The sequence below is a fragment of the Sabethes cyaneus genome, chromosome 2 (assembly GCF_943734655.1).
Source record: "Sabethes cyaneus chromosome 2, idSabCyanKW18_F2, whole genome shotgun sequence".
Lineage (NCBI taxonomy): Eukaryota > Metazoa > Arthropoda > Insecta > Diptera > Culicidae > Sabethes > Sabethes cyaneus.
This window is the reverse complement of record NC_071354.1, coordinates 86889500-86916188: the sequence shown is the minus strand read 5'-3', so window position 1 is coordinate 86916188 and position 26689 is coordinate 86889500. Positions and strand designations below refer to the sequence as shown.

At 41.3% G+C, this 26689-nt stretch overlaps 1 protein-coding gene across 2 annotated transcripts in view; it reads left to right on the top strand.

The window, feature by feature from the left end:
* Positions 1-26689, top strand: part of LOC128738754 (uncharacterized) — a 74629-nt gene that overhangs the window by 23532 nt on the left and 24408 nt on the right. For both annotated transcript variants that reach the window (XM_053834108.1, XM_053834107.1), the window contains exon 3: positions 10621-10934. In XM_053834108.1, the coding sequence (XP_053690083.1) occupies positions 10621-10934 (314 nt within the window). The remainder of the gene's footprint in view (positions 1-10620; positions 10935-26689) is intronic.

Sequence of the window (26689 nt, the reverse complement as noted above, 5' to 3'; positions counted from 1 at the left end):
CAATACTTTCTACTACAAAGTTGTAAATAATTTATTTTGCAGAAACTTTGCTGAAGAAACCAAATTTGTATCTCATCTTTGTATCTCTATACAACGAATTTTCTAGATTAAGTCAGGGTGGATCTCGAAAAAGCAGTTTTTTTGCTCTAACTTTTTTATTTGAAAACCATTTAGAAAACTTTGTTCGGATGACTTTTAGAACGTAAAATGATGCATTTTTTACAACTTCTAGATAGTTGCTATCTATTGTCTGAAGGAAGATATAGAAGTTTTCGATTCAAAATATAATAGTTTTCCACGGCGTCTCACACTTCCGTTGGTACATATTTTCGAAAACGGAATGAATGGTCTAAAAGTACGTACCTGGATCTACAAAATCCATGTAATGGCATTTTTCCAGACTTCTCCTATTCTGAGAAAAACGCATTTGAAAAGTTAGTATTTTTCCATATTCAGCCCGCTGTGGTCCAAAGGTTCACCAATATCTACGATCCGCAGGGCCTGGGGGAAAAGTTGGGTTCGAATTCTGTTATAATTGACTCCCATTATAGCTTGTTTTGTTCCATGGACCCGTAAACGTTGCTTCAAGGGCCATCCCTTACCTGTTTTTTCGTTCTGGAGACACTATAAACACGTTTGTTTCATTACTTTCTTCTACCGTCCCCTCCATCTATTGTAAAAAAAACTATCGTTATGAAAAACAGTAGTTATAAAAAAAGAGTATTTCTACATCTCTGGACTGAAGTGTTGCGCTTGCGTAGTTTTGTTTAAGGCGGAATTAGTCGTCATCGATTCTGCCAATTTCAAAAGCAGTATTTTTGATTGAAACAAAAATCTGTTCATGTGTTTTGTTCCGTTCTGTTCAATATATTCAGTGTGCAGATTGGCAAAAAGAACGCAGGATTTACATTTTTGTAAACAGAATCCCGCTTTTGGGCCCAAAAACTGCTTCTGGAATTGGGCTTTCCGACGAAAAGTTAATGACTGCTAGTTTCCCGTTAAGCGTGTAGATCTATCGCGTATGTTTTCTTATTTAAAAACCTTCTGATCTTTTTAGAAAGAAAACTAACATAAATTCGAGGTATTCTAAAATGTTTTCAAGGTTTTTGGAATTTGCTATAATTTTTTTTAATATTCTGTATAGACAAGTATTTCCATTTTGCTTGCCGCCTTGCAGACTGATTCTAGCAGAATAAGCTCACAGTTGCTTACTTCTACGGCTTGATAACGAGAGATTTTACGCATTCTCTCAGCACTCAACTCGGCCAAATGTTTTTAGGATGACCTATCAATACAAAACAAAATCGGGCTGCATTTTGTCCACAGCATAAAATAAAATTAATTTTTGTATCTCGATGAGACTTGTTTAATGAGAATGCGGTATCAATCGATGAAGTAGTCGGGACATCATAATCATTCGATATTATTGCAATATTTTCAAAACTTTATCCAGGAATTAGTAATGGTGCGTTGAAATATTCCTCACACTTCATCACATACTTTTCGGATTTTTTCGACGGAGTTTCCTTGCGTATTTTTTCACAAAGAAAACAATTCGCGTTTGTCCATTTCTTTAAAAGTACCCCCAATATTACTTTTTAATAAAAAGGTTTTAAAGCGTCGTTTTCTAACTTACCTGCGATATTTATAATGGTAGTTTTTTTACAATAGATGGAGGGGACGGTAGAAGAAAATTATGAAATAAACGTGCTTATAGTGTCTGCAGAGCGAAAAAAACAGGTAAGGGATGGCCTTTGAAGCAACGCTTACGGGTACATGGAACAAAACAAGCTATAATGGGAGTCAATTATAACAGAATTCGAACCCAACTTTTCCCCAGGCCCTGCGGATCGTAGATATTGGTGAACCGTTGGACAACAGGGGGCTGAATATGGAAAAATACTAACTTTTCAAATGCGTTTTTCTCAGAATAGGAGAAGTCTGGACAAATGCCATTACATGGATTTTGTAAATCCAGATACGTACTTTTAGACCATTCATTCCGTTTTCGAAAATATGTGCCAACGGAAGTGTAAGACGCCGTGGAAAACTACAATATTTTGAATTGAAAACTTCAATATCTTCCTTCAGACAATAGATAGCAACTGTCTAGAAGTTGTAAAAAATGCATTATTTTACGTTCTAAAAGTCATCCGAACAAAGTTTTCAAATTGGTTTTCAAATAAAAAAGTTAGAGCAAAAAAACTGCTTTTTCAAGATCCACCCTGACATAATCTAGAAAATTCGTTGTATAGTGATACACAGATGAGATACAAATTTGGTTTCTTCAGCAAAGTTTCTGCAAAATAAATTATTTACAACTTTGTAGTAGAAAGTATTGCTCTATATCGCAAGACAAAAAAGTTAAAATTTTTATAACGAGTAAAAGTGGACCACCCTAATAACTAATTATACCAAAAGATAGGTCTTTTTTTCTAAACAAAATCTTCTGAATACATGAAATATGTAGAGCCAATGGTTTTCGAGATATTGATTTTTGTCTGGAATTTTGGCTTTTTCGACCATAGTGCGCTATTCTGACGCATGATGTTGACCCATCCAGCGTCGCACGAATCAGCTTAACTATTTTCATCGGAAAGTTATATTCTAGCATTATCTGCCACAGCTCATTTCAATTGACTGAATCGTACGCCGCCTTAAAGTCCTCAAACAGATGATGCGTCTACTAGTTGTACTCCCGAAACTTGTCTAGAAACTGACGCAGGGTAAACATCTGATCCGTCGTGGAGCGATCCTCACGAAAACCGCCTTGGTACTCTTCGGCGAAGGAATCCACTAACGGTATCAGTCTACAGAACAGGATATGGAAGAGCACCTAATAGGCAGAATATAGCAATATAATCCGCCGATAGTTTTTATACTCGACTCCATGTTCTTTTTTAAAAATCGGGCAATTGAGGCCGTCCAATCACTTCTTCGACATTTGTTCTTCCTCCAGTATTGGTGGTTGTGTTGGTGGCTTGACTATCGTTTACAATTCTTACCCTGTTCCTGTTGATCTCCATGTTTATTTCTCCATTCAACAGCGTCTGGAAGTAGCAAAATTAATTACTGCACCTCAACATTTTGAGAGACTCCGTTTGTCGTTGCTGGCGAATCACTCCTCTGCACCGGCTAGCACGTGCTCCTCATACTCGCGTTTTTTAGACTGTGCGACACCTGGCCTGGCTTTACTCATCTGTCACTTTCTGGTATTAAGCATCAAACCAGCTGTTACGCTGTCTTCCGCGTATCGTGCCTACCACCTTTCTGGCAGTTCCTTCAATGGCAATGTCAATGACTCCTGTCGTCGTATGTTCGAATCTCGACTGAGCGGTGCCGCTACAGAGTTAAAAGGATCTTTGCACTAGCCCCGTAATTCTCCTGTACTCTAATAACCGGCCGCGAAGTCTGTCGATAATGAAGGGTCAAGTTCTGAAAAGCGTTTATACCCATGGCTGGATGCTCCTGCACAGCCCACTTATATCTTCTTTCCTTTCTTCCTGCCGTTCTGCGATTCGTTTAGCAAACTTTCTGGCGTATTCTGCGGCCACGCCGCATCTGCCGTCAACCACTCGATATTGAAACGCAACGCCCTCTCAGTGCAAGTCTTCGCCACGTCCGACAACCTTGCGCGAATCTCATAGCGAGATTGCGGTCAGAGTCGATAGTAGGTTCCTGAAAAGACCATACATCAATGAAATTGGAAAAGTGTTGACCGTCGATCAGGATATGATCGATCTCAGAGTTCGATTTGGATGCCTCCAAGTGTGTTTCCGGATATTTAGACGTAGGAAGTAAAGTATGTGCTACAAATGGTTATTCCTCTGGCCGCGGCAAAGTTTATAAGGATCAGACTGTTAGCATTGGTCGATAGACGAATGCTACGAGTATATCTTCTAATGATAGAACTCAAAAACTCTTTCCTCCTAATCTGCCCATTTGCATCTCTGATGATGATTTTCAGGTCGTGTTTTATGCACTCTTTGTCATAGAACTCGCCCTTAGCATGATCGGATTTATCATTTGTCGGTACGTTAACGTCAACGTAAACGCAAACGTTCTCAACACCGTTGGCAAAACTAGCGCTCATTTCTAGGGGGCTAAAGCTCCCGGCATTTTTTTCAACTATTTTATTTGGTCGCCCAGGTCCATTTTCTAGGAGGGGGATAAATCTCTCCTAGGGGGGGCTGAGCCCCCCTAGTTCCGCCAATGCTCAACACATATACACGGTCATCTACGGGCCTCCACGTTGCTTTTGTGTTCCCAACACTATGAAACCGACTCCACGATTTGCCTTTCTACCGCTACTGTAATAGACGTGGTACTTGAAAGAAGTGCCTGAGTAATTCTCGCTGAAACGAGGCCACTACTGACACAAGGTCTTCAAATATTGGAACCTTTGCACTTGAATGGTCCCAGTTGGCCTCGAGGTAAGACGCTGGTCTAATAACCCAGTCGTTGTATGTTCGAATCTTGGCTGGGAGAGGCGGTTAGAGTCAATAGGATCGTAGCACTGACCCCGCACTGTCCTGTATTCTAACAGCTGGTTTCGAAGTCTATCGTATAAAAACAGAAGCTTAAATTTCGATAACGGAATTAGCACCCAGGCTTTGCTTTGCTTTGCTTTGGTTAAAAAATAAGAATTGTACTTTTAATATCTCGAAACAGTAGTCCCCTCGTTGGCCAAGGAGCCCGAAAGTTTCAAAAAAGGTTGAATTTTTAGCAAACCATGAGATCTGCATTATGTGATATTCTTTAAATTTGCAATGAAACAACTAATAAATGGCTTGGTTCTGTAAAGAAAATGAATAGCGGATTCAAATAGAGTAAAAAAAAAAAATTTTTGGCGGCCTTGTTTGATTTGGTCGCCATATTAGATTTTATAAAAAAATCACCGTTTTCGCCATGAGCCTCCCAACCGGATTTCATTCTAAGACCACCATTGAAAAGCTGAGAAAAAATAATATAAGAAACATTCATAAAATTAGGTGTGTATTTGCATTAACTCAATGAAACAACCAATTATCTGTAGCAAGGTTCACAATTTTCATATACTTTTTGTGATATTTTTAAAATTTCTTTTGAAATAAACAGCAAACGACACGGTTTTGTAAAGAGGAAGGGTAGAACTTTCAAATGAAGTGGAAACAAAATTAGTGGCCATCTTGGATTTGGCCGCCATGTTGAATTTTATCAAAAAATCGCCAAAATGGCCAAATCCAAGATGGCGGTTCATTTCTTTTCACTTCATTTGAAAACCCTATCCTTCCTCTTTATAAAGCCGTGGCTTTTTGCATAGCAAACTATGGAAACCTCACAATAAATATATGAAAATTGTGAACCTTGCTACAGATAATTCATTTCATTTTGATTAATACCAATACACTGAAGTCGCTTTTTACGCGGTTTTTTTATACGCGGTTTTTTTACGCGATTTTTTTGCGCGGTTTTCGGAATTTACGCGGTTTTTTTTACGCAGTTTTTTACGCGGTTTTCGGAATTTACGCGGATGTGCTCAAAACGTCTATTTTTTCGCGTAGTGTTGAAATCCACAGTTTTTTTACACGGTTTTCGGAATTTACGCGGTTTTCGGAATTAACGCGGTTTTTTACGCGATTTTCGGAATTTACGCGGTTTCTTTACGCGGTTTTGATTTACGCGGGACGTATCCTTCGCGTAAAAAGCGACTTGAGTGTACACATCTAATTTTATGAATGTTTCTTATAGTATTTTTTCTCAACCTTCCAATGGTGGTCTTAAAATGAAAATCGGTTGAGGGGCTCTTGATAAAGGCGGCGACTTTTTGATAAAATAGAATATGGCGACCAAATCCAAGATGACCACCATAAATTTTTTACTCCATTTGAATGCTTTGTTCTTCTTTTTTGCAGAACCATGCTATTTGTTAATTGTCTCATGGAAAATTTAGGAAATATCACGTCAAGTAGATGTCAAGGTTTGCTTAAAATTCTACTTTTTTTAACTTTCGGACCCCATGGCCAAGGAGGGGACTACTGTTTCGAGATATTAAAAGTGCAATTCTTATTTTTTTAACCATTTTAAACCAATCAAGAGCAAAAGTTTAAATATTTGAAGACGTTGTGTCAGTAGTGGCCCCGTTTCAGCGAGAATCACTCGCCTGCAATAGTATCTTCTGCACGGAACTCCCATTCTCAGATATTTGTCCACCGAACTTCCTGAATATCAGCGATCTCCAGCAAGTCAGCTCGTACCGGTTCATGAAGAGTTGGAACATTTCAGGTACCGAATGTCCAATCGTTATCCACTAATCGCGTCCTTGTTCTTTGCCCTGTGCTGTATCGATTGTCGTTCGTGGTATATGAGAGTTTCGGTATACTACCTTATCGGGGTCCTACCTGTATCACGCTGCTGGTCGGTCTGCCATCTTAGGTATAGATTGCGGGCGTTTCATATTCAGCCGATCGTTCCGGAACAGACACTGTTTGGGTTGCCCCTCATCTACTGGGGAGCAGACGCTCAAGTTCGCACCTTCTATCTTAGCTGCTTTAGTATGTACATGAAGCCTTTCCACGTGTATGGTCATCGATCATAATCGTTTGACTTAGATCTACGCGAATGATCAATTGGATGAACTGAAAAATCTTCGATATAGACCAAAAATATATCGGACCAAGGGAAAAAGGGACTCGCACCCACGCTCTCTCGGTTGGTACCCGAGTGTTTTACTAACTAAACTACGGTCACCAGCTAAATTAGGTGGTCTAATAAAGGGTGTCCACGTTAAAATTGCAACACACAACATTAATTCGCAAAGTTCGAGTTTTTATCCGATTGCCAACAAATTTTCAGGGTATCAAATGAAACCATTAAACTTTAGTTTTAGCGTCCTTACTTTGATTAATTTCGCCTCCGTATCCGAATGCCCGTACTTTGGTCTCAACCCCACCTGTGAGATTTTGCACAACCTCAAAATCGACATGTTTTTGCATATTTGCCCATGCTGTCTTATTTTCTTCAGCTGTTTTGACTACTTTGGAACGTTTTAGAAGATTCTGCTTCATAATAGCCCGGTTTTCTCGATTAACCGCAGCTCCGGTTTATTTGGGGGGCTTGAGGTCTTGAGGAGAAGTGACTTTTGGAGACAATCTGCACCTGACCAATGATGGTATCTGTGGTCACCAAAGATGTACTATGCTTTCCACATAAACAAATTGCTTGCTAAATCAAAAATTTCTTGGCAACTACGCTGGTGTAGCATCCGTAACAGTATACGGATGACTTTTTTCTCCGCATCATGGTTTACAATCGATAGTCAGACGTTCTTCGAACCGTTTTATGACACGAGAAATCGTAGAGTTGGGGATTTTTAAATTTTTACCGATGGCACGATGTGACCGATTCTCATTTCGATGTATTTGTGCAGTTTCGCGAAGGAGCTGTTCTTTCGACGCTATTTTTCAGATCTTTGCACACCTGATGAAATGACTCCCACGGTTTAAACGTTGCACTTTGAGCTTTCTTCATGCAAAATTTCAATTAATTTTACCCAACGGTTCAAAAGTTAGAGCAATTTGAGTGTGTTGCAATTTTATCGTGGACACCCTTTACCTAATTTTGTTACATTCTCCCCAATTCTATCACTTCCATATATCGGCAGTTACCCAATTCTATTATTCACTAATATAGCGGATGACTGACGGTAGTTAAGTTAGTAAAACACTCGGGTACCAACCGAGAGAGTAGGAGTGCGAACCCCACCTGCCATTAACCCGATATATTTTTGGTATGTATCGAATTTTTTTTCGGTTAATCCAATTGATCATTCTTCTTATCAGACAGTACCTCTCTTTCCAAAATAATTAGCCACTATCAACTGCTGCGCAGGAGTTTTAACCAGTACTGATATCTGTACATCTTTGTGTCTCGTTGTTCATATCATTATTCGCAACAGTTGTAGTTTAGGTGGCATATGTATTAGCTTCAGCTTTGAGTGTGAAGGAAACGAGCTGCGATTCTTGCCACGAAAATATAACATCCTGTCAGAGGCCTGATTTTCATTACAGACAGAATGAGGTGCTTATAGTTATAATGATGATTTCGATCGAAGCATTATTCTATTGATCTGTTAGATCTAAATTCGTCATTACAGCGCATTATTATATCCACCCTGATGAAGATAAACACGAAAACTACTTTTACTCAATTAAATGAAATGAAAATATATTGAAATTTTGGATGTGATTTCTAAATAGCGTGCAGGAAACTCTTGCCGTTCGTACAGGTAAACCGTATCTTGTCGACAAGTTACTGCAGCTAAGATTAATTGCTTCGATAAGCTTGCCCAAACTAGTGTACGTATGCAGGTACAGCGGAGGAATCATGCAAACTACTAAACTGGTAACGAAATCCGGCACAGTTTCGTGACAGTTAATTTGTCCCATCGAAACAACCACTCATTGGCATTGGAATGGCAATGCAATAAGAATCGATGGCAAATGTATGATTACGACTGCGGATACACGACAGGTATCATGCGCACTTGTCGTTCAGTCAGTCGTAGGCTTTGCACTGTATTTTTTTCTGTCAAGGTGTTTTTGATTCTGCAGCAACTATACGAAAGGTCACGTATGAAAACCTGTACCCATGGCGTGTCCTGTTTTACAGGCGCGACTGCACGGTGTCTAAACCTGTTAAATTTATCTGGACATCAAACACGTGCTCTAAAATTTGTTTTGAACACAATTGAGGAAATGTTCAGTGAGTCCATGAATAATTAAAATCCTGTACCAATATAACATTTTAATTTTAAATACAACTAGCGCGTACGTAAGACAGTTTATATTGAAACGAACTCGAGAGAAGATACAATCAATTGTCAATTTACTGTGGCCCTGGTGCCGGTATTGCATGTCAAATCCGTGCATCTGCATATGAAAGACTATTTATCTGCGCCGTTTAAACTCGCAATATAGCTTTATCCCACCCACCTTTATGATTCATATAAATGTTTCCTACGATACGTCCGTACCATGGCTTTGCATTCAGGTAGGAATCCTATCTGCAAACATACATTAAATCGGAGCGCATTCAGATTTACATGTCACACTCGATTTCCCCCCGCACGTGTACGCCTATAGTAAAATGACATCATTTGTGCTGGGTACCGAAAAATGCGTAGGGAATACGGCCAACGAATGCGCTTTCGAGACACGCGGAGTTGACGGTGAAACATGTGATAACAATAAGTTGTGTTCTGTCTGTCTATTGAAACCGGAGTCGTTCAAAAATGTGGGTCATATGTAAATCTTAGTAATTGCTAACTGCACAACAAGCTCCCCAACCGCCTCGTCGCTGCCGACAGCGACTGCGACTGGTGGCTGTCATGGATTATGAAGCAGACCATTGCACCGACCAGTAGCTTTCAAGTTTAAAACCTGAAGGAATTATGGTAATTATTGACATCGTCATACACGACGCAGCTTGCGGCTGAGTGTGAGGAATGATTCAATCATGTTTACCATACTTTTGCATGTGTACCTACGTGTGATGATTGAATTGACATCGTTCAGTGATATCACCGTGAAGGTATTTGAAAAATTCTTTTAAAAAAATCCCCAGAAAAATGTGACAAACACTAGCCAAAAGGCTGGCGCAATCGAAGTCATCTAACATATGATAGTGACGAAAGTCGAAGTTGTTGTTATAACCCTGACGAATTGTTGTTGTTTTGTTGCTGTTAGTTTTCAAAATAATAAAATCCGCTGTAATATTTTGTACGTTATGGGAGAACATATGGTTGTTGTGTGAGACATATGCCGCTGTCCAGTTTTTGTACTTCAACCAGAGCAGTACTGCATCGTTCATTTTTGCTAGAGAATTTCAAACTCAAAAGAACATACCCAAACAACGTATAAAGCTAAAAACACCGACCAACAATAACTTCACCCATAACCATCCTTCGGATGCTAAAAATAACCCATCAGTTAAGTGCCCTGTTGATCCATAACCTATGGAATTTATCTGCGCACTGAAGAAATTAAATGTTTCGGAGAGGAAAAATAAAAAGCACAACAGATTCTTCCGTTGTGTCGTCGGAGCTTGCGCATTCGCCGGGGCGATGATTTTACAATAACAATAAAAAACAACCACCTCTTTTATGACCTCTGCAGCAAAACTTCGACCAGACCTCGCCAGACAAAGCGTGGTTGTTGCGATTCCTGCCAGTAAAAATATGTCTCTTGCCGGGGTCTATAGGAGAGCATGTATGCTGGTTTGCTGCAGAAACGACTTTGATACTTACATGTGCCCAGCGGGAAAACAATCATTACGTAGCTTATTGATGAACCTGTCCATGGCAGTATTTTGCCCGAGAAAGAGCGAGGAGGACTGTATTGAGTTTAATAAAATAAAACTGCTAATTCTGCGATGCCCACAGTCAACACTACATTCACGTTCAAGACATCGCTCGGAAGTTATGTTTATAGTCACCCCATAGTGTTGCTGAAAGCCGTAATGACTCCCAAATTACGCAGCGGCATGCTGGTGAAAAGTTTCATACTCTCCTAAGTCATAGCGTTTTGTTTTAGAAATAAAACTAACCTAGCGTATTTTCTCCCTTTTTTCTTTCTCTTATAGCTACGATGGCTCCGGCAGCGGTCTAGGTGAGCCCCCGTACCGGGGGCATCACGGTAGCCCTCACTCGTCACCGTCGCGGTACTCCTACAACAATACTGCCAAGACCAGCATCCAGCACTGGCGGACATCCAGTGGTGGTGCAGCGGACTTTAAACGAAACTCCAGGCTCCGCAGTTCGACCAGTGCCGTTCCCGGTGGCGGAGCCGGTGGGGGCAGCGGTTCTAGTACCAGCAGCAGCAGCACCGGATCCAATATGGTCGACCTTAACATACCGCGCGGCCACTCGCCGCACTTCAGTCCCTCGAGGCAAACCAGTGAGTATCAGCCAATTGTTCGATTCGTATAGTTTGAATACATCTCGAGAAGTATGACAATTTTCTGAACAAAAGATTCCATTTGAGCTTCATTTACTGGCTTTGACAGTAAAATTTTATCGTACATAAATAATTCATTTACACGGTTGTTTGTAAAAAGATGTTTTTTTATATCTCAGTTATTTGTTGCAATTACTTTGAGTACACAATAAAAATAGTAACTTTGCAAGCAGCAAAATGCTTACCTATTTCTTTTGCAAAACAATGGTACGTGTCACGTACTACGTGGCTTTACTTTCCCTTGAGAAATTTAGTTATTTTGGAAATGTACTCTTTCAAAGAGGCCATTTACATAAAATGAATATAAAATTGAATTCATAGATTTCAAAAAAGTCATTAAATCATTATGAATAATACATTCTAGTAGCTATGGAATTATTATAAACCAACAAGTTCGAACAGGATTTTAAACATCCTAGCGATTGATACAGTTAGCGTTCAACTTCCGAGCTGATCAGTCGATGTTTTTTAGACGAGTGAGATTCGGAAGTCGTTCACAGACTATTGGTACACTTTTGTCGATTTATCTCGAACCCCCGCAGCAAATATTGTGTTCGCGCTTATCGCGAAGTCATATTCCGTTATGCCGCGTCGCGAAAATACATTTCGCGTTGATTATTCGCAATTTCCGAAGCCTCTCTCCCATGATGAGATCCATAAATTCATCGGGAAGGAGCTCGGTCTTACGCGAGAAAATATTCTTCAACTCCAGCCTAGCAGACGGCTCGGGTGTACCTTTGTAAAGGTCAATAGCCTCGAACTAGCAGAGAAGATTGTGAAACAACACGACGGCAAGCACGAGTTCAGTTTTGATGGGAAATCCCACAAAATACGAATTGCGATGGAAGACGGAGCTGTGGATGTGAAGATACTCGAGCTTCCCGAAGACGTAACTAACGAGCAGATTGCGGGTTTTCTAGTCGATTACGGTGATGTGATAAGTGTTCGTGACCTACTATGGGATGACCGATACAGTGACTTTAGTGGTGTTAAAACCGGGGTACGTGTTGCTCGAATGAGAGTAACGAAGAACATTCCCTCTCTTGTGACGATCCAGGGCGAAGAAACAGCGGTGAACTACAAGGGGCAGCGGCAAACTTGTTTACATTGCCATGAATTTGCGCATATCGGTATCCCGTGTGTACAAAACAAAAAGCTGCTAGTGCAGAAGTTCGAAGCAGATCTGTCATACGCAAACGTGACGAAAAGAAAACCATCGAAGCCTCAACCGAGCAAACAATCAGGTCCGCCTAAACCACCATTAAGTCCGGCTACGCGAATCGCTAACAGTCAGTCTGTGGTCGGGCAACAAGGTACATCAGGTACGAAATTAAACTATACAACGCTACAAAAAACCCCGATGCCGCCCCCCGCGGTAACTGCAACAACAACACTCCACGCAACTCATGCTGTCACTAATCTCTCGCCGGCATCAGCCCTAATCGGCACCGGACTATCTCATCGGAGGACTGATGGTCACGACACCGACAGCTCTCAAGCTTCACAAGCTTCCGTCGGCACCCGTCGCTCACGTAGACAACCGCCAGGCAAGAAGATGAAACACGCTGGAGAAGACACCGTCGCTATTGAGCAAGAACACGACAGAGGTTCTGATGTAGAGATGCAGCTATAAATGGATTTCGTCAGCTGTAATATCGGAACACTCAATATAAACACCATCACTAATCAAACCAAGATCAACGCCCTTCGCACGTTCCTCCGCACCACGGAGCTAGATATTGTTTTCCTACAGGAGGTTGAAAACGAACAGCTTACCTTGCCTGGCTACAACGTAGTCTGCAATGTCGACCACTCGAGGAGAGGTACGGCAATTGCTCTAAAAGAGCACATCAAATTCTCCCATGTAGAAAGAAGCCTGGACGGGAGACTGCTTGCTTTGCGTATTCACAATACTACGCTATGCAATGTGTATGCCCCATCAGGTTCCGCATTTCGTGCCGAACGAGAGCGGTTCTTCAACTGCACTATCGCCTACTATCTTCGCCATCAAACTGACCATGTAATACTCGGTGGCGACTTCAACTGCGTTACTCGACAATGCGATGCGACAGGACAAAATTTGAGCCCCGCTCTCCAAACTATCGTCCAGCAGCTACATCTGCAAGATGTGTGGCAGCAGCTCCATCCACGTGAGATGGAATACACATACATCACGCACAATTCCTCGTCCAGGCTCGACCGACTATATGTTAGCGCCGGTCTCCGAGAACAGCTGAGATCAACCGCTACCCATGTGTGTTGCTTCACTGATCACAAAGCCGTCACTCTCAGAATTTGTCTCCCTCTTCCCGATAGAGAACATGGTCGCGGCTTTTGGTCCCTCCGCCCCCATCTTCTGACCGCAGAAAATATTGAAGAGTTTCAAGAAAGATGGCAATACTGGACCCATCAACGCCGAAACTATCCATCGTGGATGGAATGGTGGCTATCGTACGCAAAGCCCAAAATAAAATCATTCTTCTGTTGGAAATCTAAAATTGCGTTTGATGATTTCCATCGTGAACAGCAGCGCCTTTACGTATTACTACGGCAAGCTTACGATGGCTACCAAAACAATCCTGCCATGCTGACCAATATCAACCGTATAAAAGCCGAAATGCTCGCACATCAACGCAATTCCACTGCAATGTTCGTGCGTATAAACGAAACTTACGTTGCTGGCGAACCGTTGTCAACATTCCAGCTGGGCGAACGAAGACGTCGAAAAACTACCATCGAAAAACTGAGAAACGAGAGAGACGAGATCATCGATGATTCTGCTGCAATACAGGATCACATGGTGCAATATTTCACTAACCTCTACGCACGTGGTCATGTGGACGAAGAAGAAGACAACAGCCCCTTTCTCTGCGAGAGAATTATCCCCGAAAACGACAATATAAACACAGCAACTATGAACGAGATTACAACAACTGAAATCTTCAACGCCATCCGTACAAGCGCATCGAGAAAATCGCCAGGCCCTGATGGCCTGCCGAAAGAATTCTTCATGCGTACTTTTGGTATAATTCACCGCGAACTGAACCTGATTATGAACGAAGCACTCAGGTCAAATTTTCCGCCCCAGTTCGTGGACGGAGTGATTGTGTTGGTCAAAAAGCGTGGTGCGGGGGAATACGCACGCTCATATAGACCAATCAGCTTGATCAATGTGGACTACAAAATTCTCTCTCGCATTCTCAAGCAGCGCCTCGAAAATGTGCTTCGTACGCATAGTGTTTTGAGTGGCTCACAAAAGTGCTCTAACGACGGAAGAAATATCTTCCAGGCTACGTTAGCACTTAAAGACAAAATTGCTAAATTAAAAGCGTTCCAGCAAAAGGGCAAACTGATCTCTTTTGATCTAGATCACGCATTCGATCGTGTGAATCAGAGATATTTGTATAAAACGATGCGAGTGCTTGGCTTCAACACGGCTCTCGTGGATTTGCTAGCCAATATTGCAGCAGTGTCATCGTCTCGATTACTGATCAATGGGCACCTCTCTCAACCATTTCCAATACAACGTTCGGTCCGGCAAGGCGACCCTCTCTCCATGCATTTATTCGTACTCTACCTGCACCCGCTCTTGCGGCGCCTAGAGCAAGTGTGTGGAGAAGACCTGCTAGTTGCTTACGCAGACGATATCAGCGCGATCGTTACCAGTGTGGCCAAATTGGACGAAATGAAGGACCTATTCAGGCGCTTTGAACATATATCTGGAGCGCGCTTGAATGAAAACAAAACCACAGCAATCGACGTCGGCCTCGTTGATAACTCTCCGTTAACCGTACCGTGGCTGCGAACGGAAAGCACCATTAAAATACTAGGGGTGGTCTTCGCAAATTCAGTGCGTTTGATGGTGACACTTAACTGGGACATTCTTGTAACTAATTTCGCTCGGCTAGTCGGGCTACACTCACTGCGCAATTTGACTCTCCATCAAAAAGTGACTCTGCTCAACACGTTCCTCTCATCGAAAATGTGGTACATTGCGGCAAATCTACAGCCGAAAGCAGTACACGTAGCAAAGCTGACGGCCACTATGCGGAATTATCTCTTTCGTGGAGCATGTGCGACAATACCAATGCAGCAGCTGGCGCGCAGTAAAGTAAACGGCGGGCTTAATCTGCATCTACCAGCACTCAAATGTAAGGCACTGCTGATAAACCGTCATCTGAATGAGATAGATTCCATTCCTTACTATAAATCCTACCTTACCCAAATAAATTCCCGCCAAACAAATTCCATATCAGACCTTCCTTGCCTTAAACAAATCCTCAATGAATTTTCAAATCTCCCCTTCCAAATACGGCAATACCCATCCGCCAATCTCATCCACCAGTTCTACATAGAACAAACAGAGAGACCGAAAGTGGAAACCGAAAATCCTACAACCAACTGGGCGCGCGTATGGAAAAACATTGCAACACGTGATCTAGTACCATCACAGCGCAGCATTTTGTATTTTTGGGTCAATCAAAAAATATCGCATCGGCGGCTGATGAGCAGAACGAGACGAGTGGATGGTGACCAGTGTACTTTCTGCAACTTGACGACGGAAACAATACAGCACAAGTTTTTCGGCTGCACTAGAGTGGTGGCTGCTCTTAATATACTCCAGCAAAAGCTGCTTTTAGCAATTGGTGTTCGTCTGCGTGCTGAGGATCTACTTCGGCCCTCACTGGAGAGGTTGCCAGCGGCTAGAAGAACACTTTTATTGAAAATACTATGTATTTATATTACGTTCATTGATAGATGTAATGAAGTGATAGATGTAGATGAGTTGAAATTTAATTTCGAAATCGACATATAAATAAGATAAATTCAATTTTATATATACTAAGACGCACGACAAATAAATGTACTTAAAAAAAAAAATTGATACTGGGGGCGATTTGAACCCAGGTCCTCGATGTGAGATGCGTGAATGCTAACGACTACACCGGGACTGACCCGATGCAACACTTCTGATTTCCCAAAGATGGTGTGACATGCCACATTGTACGCACCAAAGGGTTTAAGAATAATGTGTGGTATAAAATGTGACCTATTTATCAAGATTTCCGATTATATTTCCAGCGGACTTCTATATGATAAGAAAGGGGAGAATGGGAAAAGTTAAAAATAACAAGCCACCAAAAAGATTAATTTTTTGCCAATTATTGAAATCAATAAAGCTAAAGGGAACCAGCTAAGCCAAACATTTGGTTATGTCATTGAAGAAGAATGTGGTTCAAAAAGCAGAAAAATGCAAAATGTAATAAAAAACAGATAAATACATAGTATAGAGTAAGGAGGGGTAAAAGTGCGATTCAATCAGTGCGGATTCCGAGTAAATTGACTACATTGGCATGGATGGGTGAGTACTTTGACAGCTTAAATCCATCATAAACATTTGTTGTTTACGAATCATAGTTGCTGAGTTATGGGTAAAAGTTATTTTAGAACGGTTTTGATGTAATATTTCGTTGTACGGCAAATACGATATCAACAGGAGGATATTACTTATTCACAAATTGTAGCAGCGTTTTACATCACTCAGATATCTCTCTTGAAATTGCGGTGAGAAGAATTTGCAAAATATATGTTGCTTTTCCATAATTTAATCAAACCCCGTCAAGCGCCTAGCGGGGCAAAAGTTCGATTCATGGATCGAGAATCTAACTCATTTTACTGACGGGACGACGACACTATGCAAGTCCTTGCGACTTGCAAGGTACTGCGGGCGACGCTGTTCGTCCGTCAGCGTTATAGACGCGATTCTCAACGGGGTTGTTCGGGGAAAGGAGTTCTAGTTCTATCACGGAGCGAAAAAATTCGTTTGTTTCAAACGAAATTTTTATAACAACCTAAAAATATTTTTGTTTCGAAACGAAATTCTATTTGAATCAAGAAAATAACAGTTTCGCTTTTCCATAATTTAATCAAACCCCGTCAAGCGCCTAGCGGAGTAAAGGTGCGATTCACAGACGGGGCAAAAATGTATAGCTTATATACAGCTTTTGGCACTATATTACAGATAGTAGAAATGGAAGATCTGCAGAAAACTGTGCTCTACAGATGTTGGTCGAAGAAAAACAATGTTTTTCCGCTGATGAAACATAAAACAAACGTTTGGGAAAGTTTCGATCTGTCGGAGGCTGCAATACACCAGCGGAAAATAGGAAAGGTGTAAATTGAGAATATTCCTTACCGAAACATACCGCAGATTGACGATAATATGGTTTTGTTAGCTACTGCTGTGCTAATTTCATGGATTCGAGCTTCGCACTTTTGCCCCGCGGTAATCGAATTTTTACCCCGCTAGTGGGGTAAAAGTGCGAATCGGCACTTGTTCAGAAGAATGAAGAATTTATTTTCAATAACACTATTATTCCAGATGATTTATAGTTGAATGTAAAGACATTGAGTAGCTGCATCACAATAAAATATATTTTGTTGTTGTTCTTCTTTATATCTCGCGAAAATTGATGACAACTTCAAACATCGCACTTATGCCCCGCCCTACTCTATAATTTATATTCTAAACATATGACCATCTGCTATATAAAGTAGGAGACAATCCCGGTGTAGTGGTTGACATTCACGCCTCTCACGCCGAAAACTTTTAATTTTCTAAATTTTAACTTTTAATATAGCAAACTGTAAAAAAGTAAAGCCTTGGGTATAAACATCTTTAAACAATATTCGATGTCAAGTAATTTTAGCACGGGTATATTCTCAGGCCCGTCATGTACCCTTTCTCCATGCTGAACTCTCTACCAGGGACGTTAAATGTACTGGCTTATGACAAAAATTTGAAGAAACTAACTATTTTTTCTTGCTTCGCGACATGTTACTGGTACACAAACAACGAAAAGAAATTCAAAACCAACGAAAACATCTTTTGTTCTACGTGTCGTACACTTTTCGGTATGCAGAAGAAAGTGTCACCAGTCTTGGAGACACTTTTTTGTATTCTCTTTTGCTGTGGCGCACGTAAGCCAAACATACAGCTTTCCCCCAAACAACACGATTTTAAATAAGAAGGTTCCCCATACACCTTATTCTCTATCACTTCTCCATACTATTCCAACTATAACTGTAAGCAAAAAGCGGCAAATGCATGTCATTTCTACACGACATTTTGATTTATGGTCAGTTCACGTACGAAAATGTTTGCTTATTATCATGTACGTATTCGAGCTTGTCTCGACACTTACAAGAGATAAACACTGTCGATACAGAAACAGTACAGAGCGATGGTATTGGTATAGAGTCTGACATGGCATTGGAAGCTGGTAAATGTATAGAAAAAGTGTAACCCTTTCGGACCCTGCTCTCTACTTTTCCATTTGAGCCTCTTGAAAAAAAAGTCAAAAGTTACTCTTATAGTTGAGTGTGCTGGTCAGAGGAACGCAATGATTCCTCGCCAGGGACGGCTATAACATGGGATAGTAGGCTGGCAGTGAGGAACGAGGTGGTAAAATAGAGTAAGCTTTGAATGAAGGGTAAACCCAATACACACAACCACCATAAAATTTGATAAGCATGGCGTTCATTCAATACTAATTAAGGTACCCAGGGCAAGCGGGAATACGGGGTAAGTCGGAACGGAGCTTATATCTCTCTTCAACCTTATTTTATCCAATCGAACCTTTCTAGAAATGAAAGATACTGTTCAAACGCTTGCATTAAAATTATAAATTATTTATAGTTGGCATCTCAAACACCAAAATCGGACTTTAAATTTGAGCGTTATTTCCAATTTGTATTGTAAGTTTGAAGCACCTTTCTATAAATGATACTTTGGCCACAGACTTTCGTAAAAGTACATGTTTTTCTGACAGTAGGTAAACATAATGAGTGTATTAACAAGTTACACCCGAAAACTAGTCGTTTAATTTAACAAACGGCATTAAATAAATGGGTCGAAATAAGGTCCACATTTCAGAACACCAGGGAAATGTGGGACCTGTTAAAAATAAAGTGTTTCAGCACAAAACTTTCTGTCTTAATACATTTTTTAGAAGTACTACCGAACATGTTCAGTTCAATTACATAATATTTATATCGGTTAACATAAAACCAAAAGGGACTAAACCAAGAGAACCCAAAAAGGAAGTCCATAAGCACAGCTTATGAGAGAACAAACAGTTTGGTCACATTTTGGATACACCTAAATAGACTCTGGGAAGGCAAAGTTGATATAATTAAGCTAATCTGCAACTGAAAGTGAAACTATAAAGTATTGTGGTTGTTATAGCGTAACTATATCTTTTATGATAGTTTCACTAGTGGCTCTATCGTATTGGGCATGGTAGAACAAACTGATCATAATCGTATTTTCGAGCTATTAAACGATGGTTAATCATAAATTTCGTGTCGCAAGAATTAGATACAGCTACATATCGAACCACATTCCATTAGAATAATGCATTACAATGTAATTGCTCACGACCTGTGTTTTATATTAATTAAAAAGTCGCCCGTAATGATCTGATTTTGTTACACCATTTTTGGATGAACCATTCGTAGAAACATTGTCTTTGATTGCTTCTTGCAGTGCTTTAACGTTGCTATATATTATCATACCCAACTTTCTGTTATTTTATGCTTTTTAAATAAACTTGAACTCAGAGCAATCGCCAGAGATGCTGGAGCGGATCATTGAGGGCCTCTTTCCGCGCCACGAGCCAAGGCCCTGGCCCCAGGCCGCTGAGTTCCAGTATCTCAGACCATAGCGTAGTGTGGTCGGCCTCCCAGCCGAACATCCAAAGTAACGTGGGGACGGCGGTTTGGCGGTCGGGGACGAAGTGACTGTTACGAACGAGGACCTCATTGAGATCGCTAAATCCCTAAAGGTGAGCAAGGCACCGGGGCCAGACGGAATCCCGAATATGGCCATTAAAGCGGCTATGTTAGAGGCTCCCGAGTTATTCGGGGTAGTAATGAGTAGATGCCTGGAAGCTGGCCACTTCCCGGACAGATGGAAGCGACAGAACCTCGTGCTGTTGCCGAAGCCGGGAAAACCTCCGGGTGTTCCCTCGTCATATAGGCCGATCTGTCTGCTCGATACTGCCGGTAAGGTGCTGGAGAAGGTTATCCTTAACAGACTCGTACAGTACACGGAGGATACAAACGGTCTGTCAAGGAACCAATTCGGCTTCCGAAAAGGCAAATCTACGGTGGATGCCATCTTGTCTGTCACTAAGACAGCCGAGGTGGCAATCCAGCGCAAGAGGACAGGTATCCGCTATTGCGCAGTTGTCACGCTCGACGTGAAAAATGCGTTTAATAGCGCTAGCGCTTCGGAAAGTCCAAGTGCCAGTGTCGCTGTACAGGATTCTGGAAAATTATCTCCAGAATCGTGTGCTATGCTACAACACGGAGGAGGGTCAGAAGTGCGTTCCAATCACCGCAGGGGTCCCGCAAGGTTCCATACTGGGACCGGTGTTGTGGAACGTCATGTATGACGAGGTGTTGAAGCTAAAGTTCCCGGTAGGGGTGGTGATAGTTGGCTTTGCTGACGATATCACCTTGGAAGTCTATGGTGTATCTATCAGAGAGGTTGAGTTGACGGCTGTCTACTCTATAAGCATTATTGAAGATTGGATGCGATCCAGGAAACTGGAGCTACCGCAAGTCGGTACAGCAAGCAAATATCAGCGTCGGGGACTGCATTATTTCGTTAACGCGGTCCTTAAAACTCCTGGGAGTCATGGTCGACGACAAGCTCAAGTTCGGGAGCCACGTCGACTATGCCTGCAAGAAGGCTTCCACAGCTATTTCGGCATTGTCTCGTATGATGTCTAATAGCTCTGCGGTAGGGTAGGACTGTCCAGAACGCACCGTGGGGGTAGAATGGCCCATGCTATTAATTGCTTAAAAACGCGGAAACTATTTGCTAAAATTATGAATGCGCATTTTATTTTGGTGTAAAACACGCTAATTCATAATTATGTAGCATGTAAAAGCATCAAACATAGCCACATCCAATAAAATCAAGCGATTATCCGCGATCTCATTCCACATGTAAGAAATCACGGTTTTCTCTTAAGCTTTTACCACTAGTCGGTATGCAAATTTCATAATAAATACAGTCTATCTAATTGATATACTGTCATACTCGATGATTCATCACAAAAACGGCATTAACTATGCATATTTTTCACATATATTGCAAAAAACTTCAAAATACAAAACAGGGGTAGAATGCATCACAGCGGGATCGAACAGTTATAAAATATTTTTAATTTGCAGTACATCTTTTGTTTCGGATTATTAATTAAAAATGTAGCAATATTATGTATTGTATAGGACTTAGAATTTGCCTTAAACCTAATTGTACATTGTTTAACTTACAATATTTTATCACACATCAGTTGGAGAAAAGTAAATGATTAAATTTTATTGCCAATTATGTTGAGATATGAACCCATTATGTCCCAGCAAACAAGCGTTTGCAACAAACGCTTTCGCCATTTCGGCAGCCTAGTTTTAGGAGTTTATCCAACACATGATTGAATGGTAAATTTTTTGGTTGCCTACGCCTAGCTGGGCAAACTTGGAGCGTTTTGTCCACGGGCTTTGGCGTTCTGCCTCACATAATGATTTTGACTTGCCAAAAATCGTCAAAAATAACAAAAAATACTGGTTTTTGTTAGGAAATTTCACCAGGAGTAAGTGTAAAAATGGTAAATGGCTGAATAATGCGCTCCAGAACCACCGAGAGGTTCCACAGCCTCTTATTCAGCAACTCCTATCTCGACCTCCTCGTGGTACCATCCGGGATACGTTCCTTAGTGGAAATCAGACAACCGGTGGAAACTAAGGTCGTATGCGGACAGAGAAGGGGGCACTCATGCGAAGGCAGAAGTGTAAACTCTCCGCCTGCAAGACGGTTCTCTTGACTCCCAGGAACCAAAGCAGAGGGTTCAAAGCCCCTAAAGGAGATGGTTGTAATAGCTGTTATCCATGACTATTATGTAAAAATTTGAATGGATAAACCCCTAATCCAAGGTGTGACGCGACCCGTGCCGAGGGATGAATGGTGGAGGGGGTTCTATAAATTCTCTCGCCGCAACGGAGCCTGTGGAGTACCAGGGCGCCCTCCACAGCAATTTGCCCTTGCTGCATCAAGCCGGTCACTGATGCAGTGGACGATTTCTCACCGTGCAAGCTCTCTCTGCCGAAAAAACAAAGAAACGAATGAGGTGGAGAGGAGAGTAGGGGAGGAGCAGGACTTGAACGATGCGCTAGCGGAGGTTCAGTCCTGATCCTCGTCTATCCTCAACACGTTGACTCGTTGTGAGTCGACAAACGAAGATGTGGCTCCAACTCTCTACTCACGGGTCGAAAATCACTCTGCCTGATCTCTGACTGTGGTGGAGGGTGGGCTGAAACAAAAGGAGAGCCGAACAGTTATGGCCAGTAGGATGGCTGTGCAGTCGCTCAAACAATCTAAAAAAAGAATATATAACGTCGAGTATCCACCCCTAGGTTACTCAAAAGTTGCTGAGTCTCAATGAGAGAGACCTCAGCAAGCTTACCGGTCTTGTGACAGGACATTATCCGTAAATAATATCTTCGGAATCTTAGTTTCGTACAAGATGATATTTAACCTCGGAACACTCGCTCTACTATCGTGGAGCACAAATAGTACGCAAACTGCAGTATCTCAAAAAGGGGAGATCTGGTTGGCGTCGCCGATGAGGATACTAGGTTCATAAACCTAGTCATACCTGATTGGCACATGTCTCGCTCCAGCTACCAGCCTGTCACTTCCTCAATAAGTGATAGGTAAGTTTGAAGCGTACAGAAAAATAATAAAACGGGGCATACCACAATAGTTCAAAATAATGGACGCAGTGGTAAGAGTACCCAACAGAGAAGAGAAGAGAAGTGTAAAAAAGATCCCAAAGTCTTCTAGAAGTTGAAAAACGTGGAACAAACACGCCGTTGCTCTGCAAAATGATGTTTTGCTTAAGCGATGCATTCTGCACCACCTTACCCTATATGGCAGCAAGCGAAGGCTATTAGCCAACGTGGTCCAGTCAACACTTAGGTATGGCGGACCGGTGTGGTCATCGGCGTTAGGTACCAAAAGCTATCTAGCCAAGCTAGAAAGCACCTATCGTCTCATGTGCTTGAGAGTGGCGAGTGCGTATCGCACAGTTTAACATGACGCAATCTGCGTCTTAGCAAGTATGATGCCTATTGGCATCATCATCAGCGAAGACGTAGAGTGCTTCAACCAACCTGGAACTAGAGGCATACGGAGTACCACAAGATCGGCGTCGATGACCACATGGCAGCGGACATGGTCTAATTCCACAAAAGGTCGGTGGACACATCGACTTATCCCGGAACTATCCGGGTGGGTCAACAGGCGCCACGTCGAAGTCAACTTCCACCTGACACATTCTGTCAGGGCATGGTTGTTTCAGACAGTATCTGCACAAGTTTGGGCATGCGGAGTCCCCCGCGTGTCCCGAATGTGTGGATGTTGAGGAAACTGCAGAACATGCTTTCTTCATATGCCCTCGTTTCGCGGGCGCGAGAAGCAACATGATGGCAGTGAGCGGACAGGACACTACCCCGGATAACTTAGTCCAAAGGATGTGTTCCAGCTCGAACGTTTAGAGGGCGGTCAATGCGGATGCTACCCAGATTGTACTTGAGCTACAAAACCGCTGGAGAGCCGATCATCGGCGAATAAACAGCCTAACTACCATAGTCCAGTAGTTATCTAAGCGAGTGCGTTAAGCACAATAGCCCCTCCCTGGAGTAATACCGATAAGGTGGTGCCAGGGGAGATTGAGGCTGGAGACTCGAGTATGGTTTTAGTGGGTCGGGATACCTAAACCCCACTCCCTGAGTTGTCTTCTCAGGTGTCTGATATTACCGTATCTTCTAAGGTGCTCAGCAGATTTCCCAACTCGTAAAAAAAAATAAACTTGAATGTAGAATATACTTGAATATTTGAAAATTCTGATCCAGATTCATTTCACGTAAATTGACAGGCCTTTTTCGTAAATAAACCTTCGAAGAGATTCCACTGAAGAGTTTCTGTGCTGCCCCAATTGTAGTTATGTATGATCATTGAAGTATAAAATAATTGATTTTCTAGATGTTTCACAACCGGGGAACTCAACTGTTTCATAACCGGGGCGGTGGCCATATTGCAAAAAAAAATATATTAATTTTTAAGTCAATTATTTCACCTAAAATTTGTCTGGGATCAGTCCCGGTGTAGTGGTTAGCATTCACGCCTCTCACAGCGAGGACACGGGTTCAAATCCCAACTCCGCAGAAGTCATGAATGACACAATCTGTTAAAGTAACTATAATCTAGGGGGCTCTGTAGCCGCAATGTTACCGAGTCTGCTTTGACAAGGGGGTTCGAATCTTGGTAGAATCAGGCCATTCGATGTCAAAGTGACTTTAGCATGGGTTTATTCTCTGGCCCCTCATCACCCTTCCTTCATGCTGAGTTCTACATTATCCCGAAGACGCTTCTTATGGTTAGTATACTGGTATGAGCACCTAATGAGGTAATGGTTTTGAACCTCAGGAGGACTCACCAGTGCTAACTATAACGAGGCGAAACAGGTTTGGTATAGTAGGACATGCATCGAAGCATGGGTAAACCCTCAACACATAAGCACGCATAAAAAAAATATAAGCTTATCGTTTACTCAATAACGATAAAGCACAGAAATGCAGTGCAGAATACAGCATACACCCGGGCAACATTACAATAGATCAATAATGTTGTGGTCAAAGTGATGAGCCCATACAAAAAAAAACTGTTGAAATAGAGGTCCAAAACTAAGCTTTATATGCCTTTACCTGACCTTTTTTATTCCATTTATTATACAAAATAACTTGACAGCATTAGGATAATAAAAACGTTGAAAATTACGGGTGTTTCACAACCGGGGCCGTTTCTCAACAGGGGACAATCCCGTACTACGTATGGTCATGTTCATCGAGGCGGTGAAGTCTTGATCAACCGCGTTTGCATCTGTCCCAACACAATAATTGCTGTGCCCAGTTCGAAAATCACTCATTTTCGCATGGTGAACATTTTTAACGACCTATTGTTTTTATGATAACCATTTTACCAATGGTAATAGATCGGTGGTGGAAGATTGTTGTTACTATCTACAGTTAGAGTACGGTTTCAATTAATACCCAATAAATTAGAAATACAGTCAAATTTCGTTAATTGCAATTGCTTTATAGCGATCGTAATAAAATATCCGAAAGAATATATAATGCATTTTCAACAGCTTCCGTAATTGTGCAGCATGTGCGTATTAAATTTTATCGTGCATATTTCTTAACTTCTGTAATTCTTTTTGTACTTAATATCATCTATCACAATTTCTCTTAATAAAGTAACATAACAACCAAAATGAACTAGATCTGTCAATTTTACTTTATTTTACGCATTTGTTTAAAGTGCGAAGGTTGGCCAAATTGGAACAGATACTCGATAATAGTGAATAATTTCACACTAAACACTACGGGCTCGAATTAGCCGAAGGCGGTCTTAGTACACGTGGCGGCTAGCGGTGGCTAAAATCAATGCGCCATCGAAGTTTTGTAATTGTTGAAAACCATTTGTTTAAACAAAATAAATATATTCGCTTAGTCAATCTCAATTTATAGCAAAATCATTCTACCTGTATTCTATGACAGAAAAACTGATTGACAATAACTTCCTGTCTGCAACTCCCACTTTGCCTTGATGAATTTTTGTTTGCGGGGCTAAAAATGCTAGAATATGGTAATATGGGGTAGCATAAAAATGTTTTTTTGGTTTCCAACTCTGGTATTCTTCATAAAAGCAGCAATAAAGTTGTTTGGTCAGGACGTTACCATTTTAATAGCACTTCCACGGTGTTCCAATGTGCGTCATTAAGAGAAAATAAGCCATCAAAAGAGAAAATACCACTTGGCTTGTATTACCATTCTACACCTCTGAGTCAAATTGAAAAATAATCGTAGGACAAATTTTTAAGTTAGCTACACCCTTTAAAGTTTTAAACAGTTCTAAAACCAACGTAAATTGTACCAACCAACGAAATTGTATTGGCATTTTTGCATCATACACCCATTGGTGTCTATTTTGGAGATTGAGTTTGTGTTATATTGGGACCATTCAAAAATGTTCCGGCCACCCTGAGAAAATGGCCAACCTGAGGGAACCCTGAACCAAAAAACATCATGCGGCACCTCAAATCACACTATAATTCTAAAACTACTTCAGTGGAAGCCAAATCACCGAACTACCTGGACTTGTTCCGGGTTCCGTGGAAATATAAACTGTATTTTAGTCCATTCAGCTTTAAAATTATTTATAAAATTTTCAAAACATTCTATTCTGTGATGCAGTGCTTGAGGTATTAAAATAATGATTTTTTTGTGGATAGGACATACATATCCAAAAATGACAGCATTACGAAACATTTAAGGAAGTGAAAACGAATGCTGTTGTTACCAAAATCGGTCCATGTCAAAAACCAACATACCCTTGTACTACTTAAAATTACTCGATAAACCATGCTTTCGCACCAACTGATTCGCAAACAAACAGCAAATAACATGGTGTGTACAAGAATAGCTGGACGGAGGTAGGTGATACGATGATAAATTGTTTTTAAAAGGAAACGTTTTAATTCACCTGGCAGTGATTATACTTA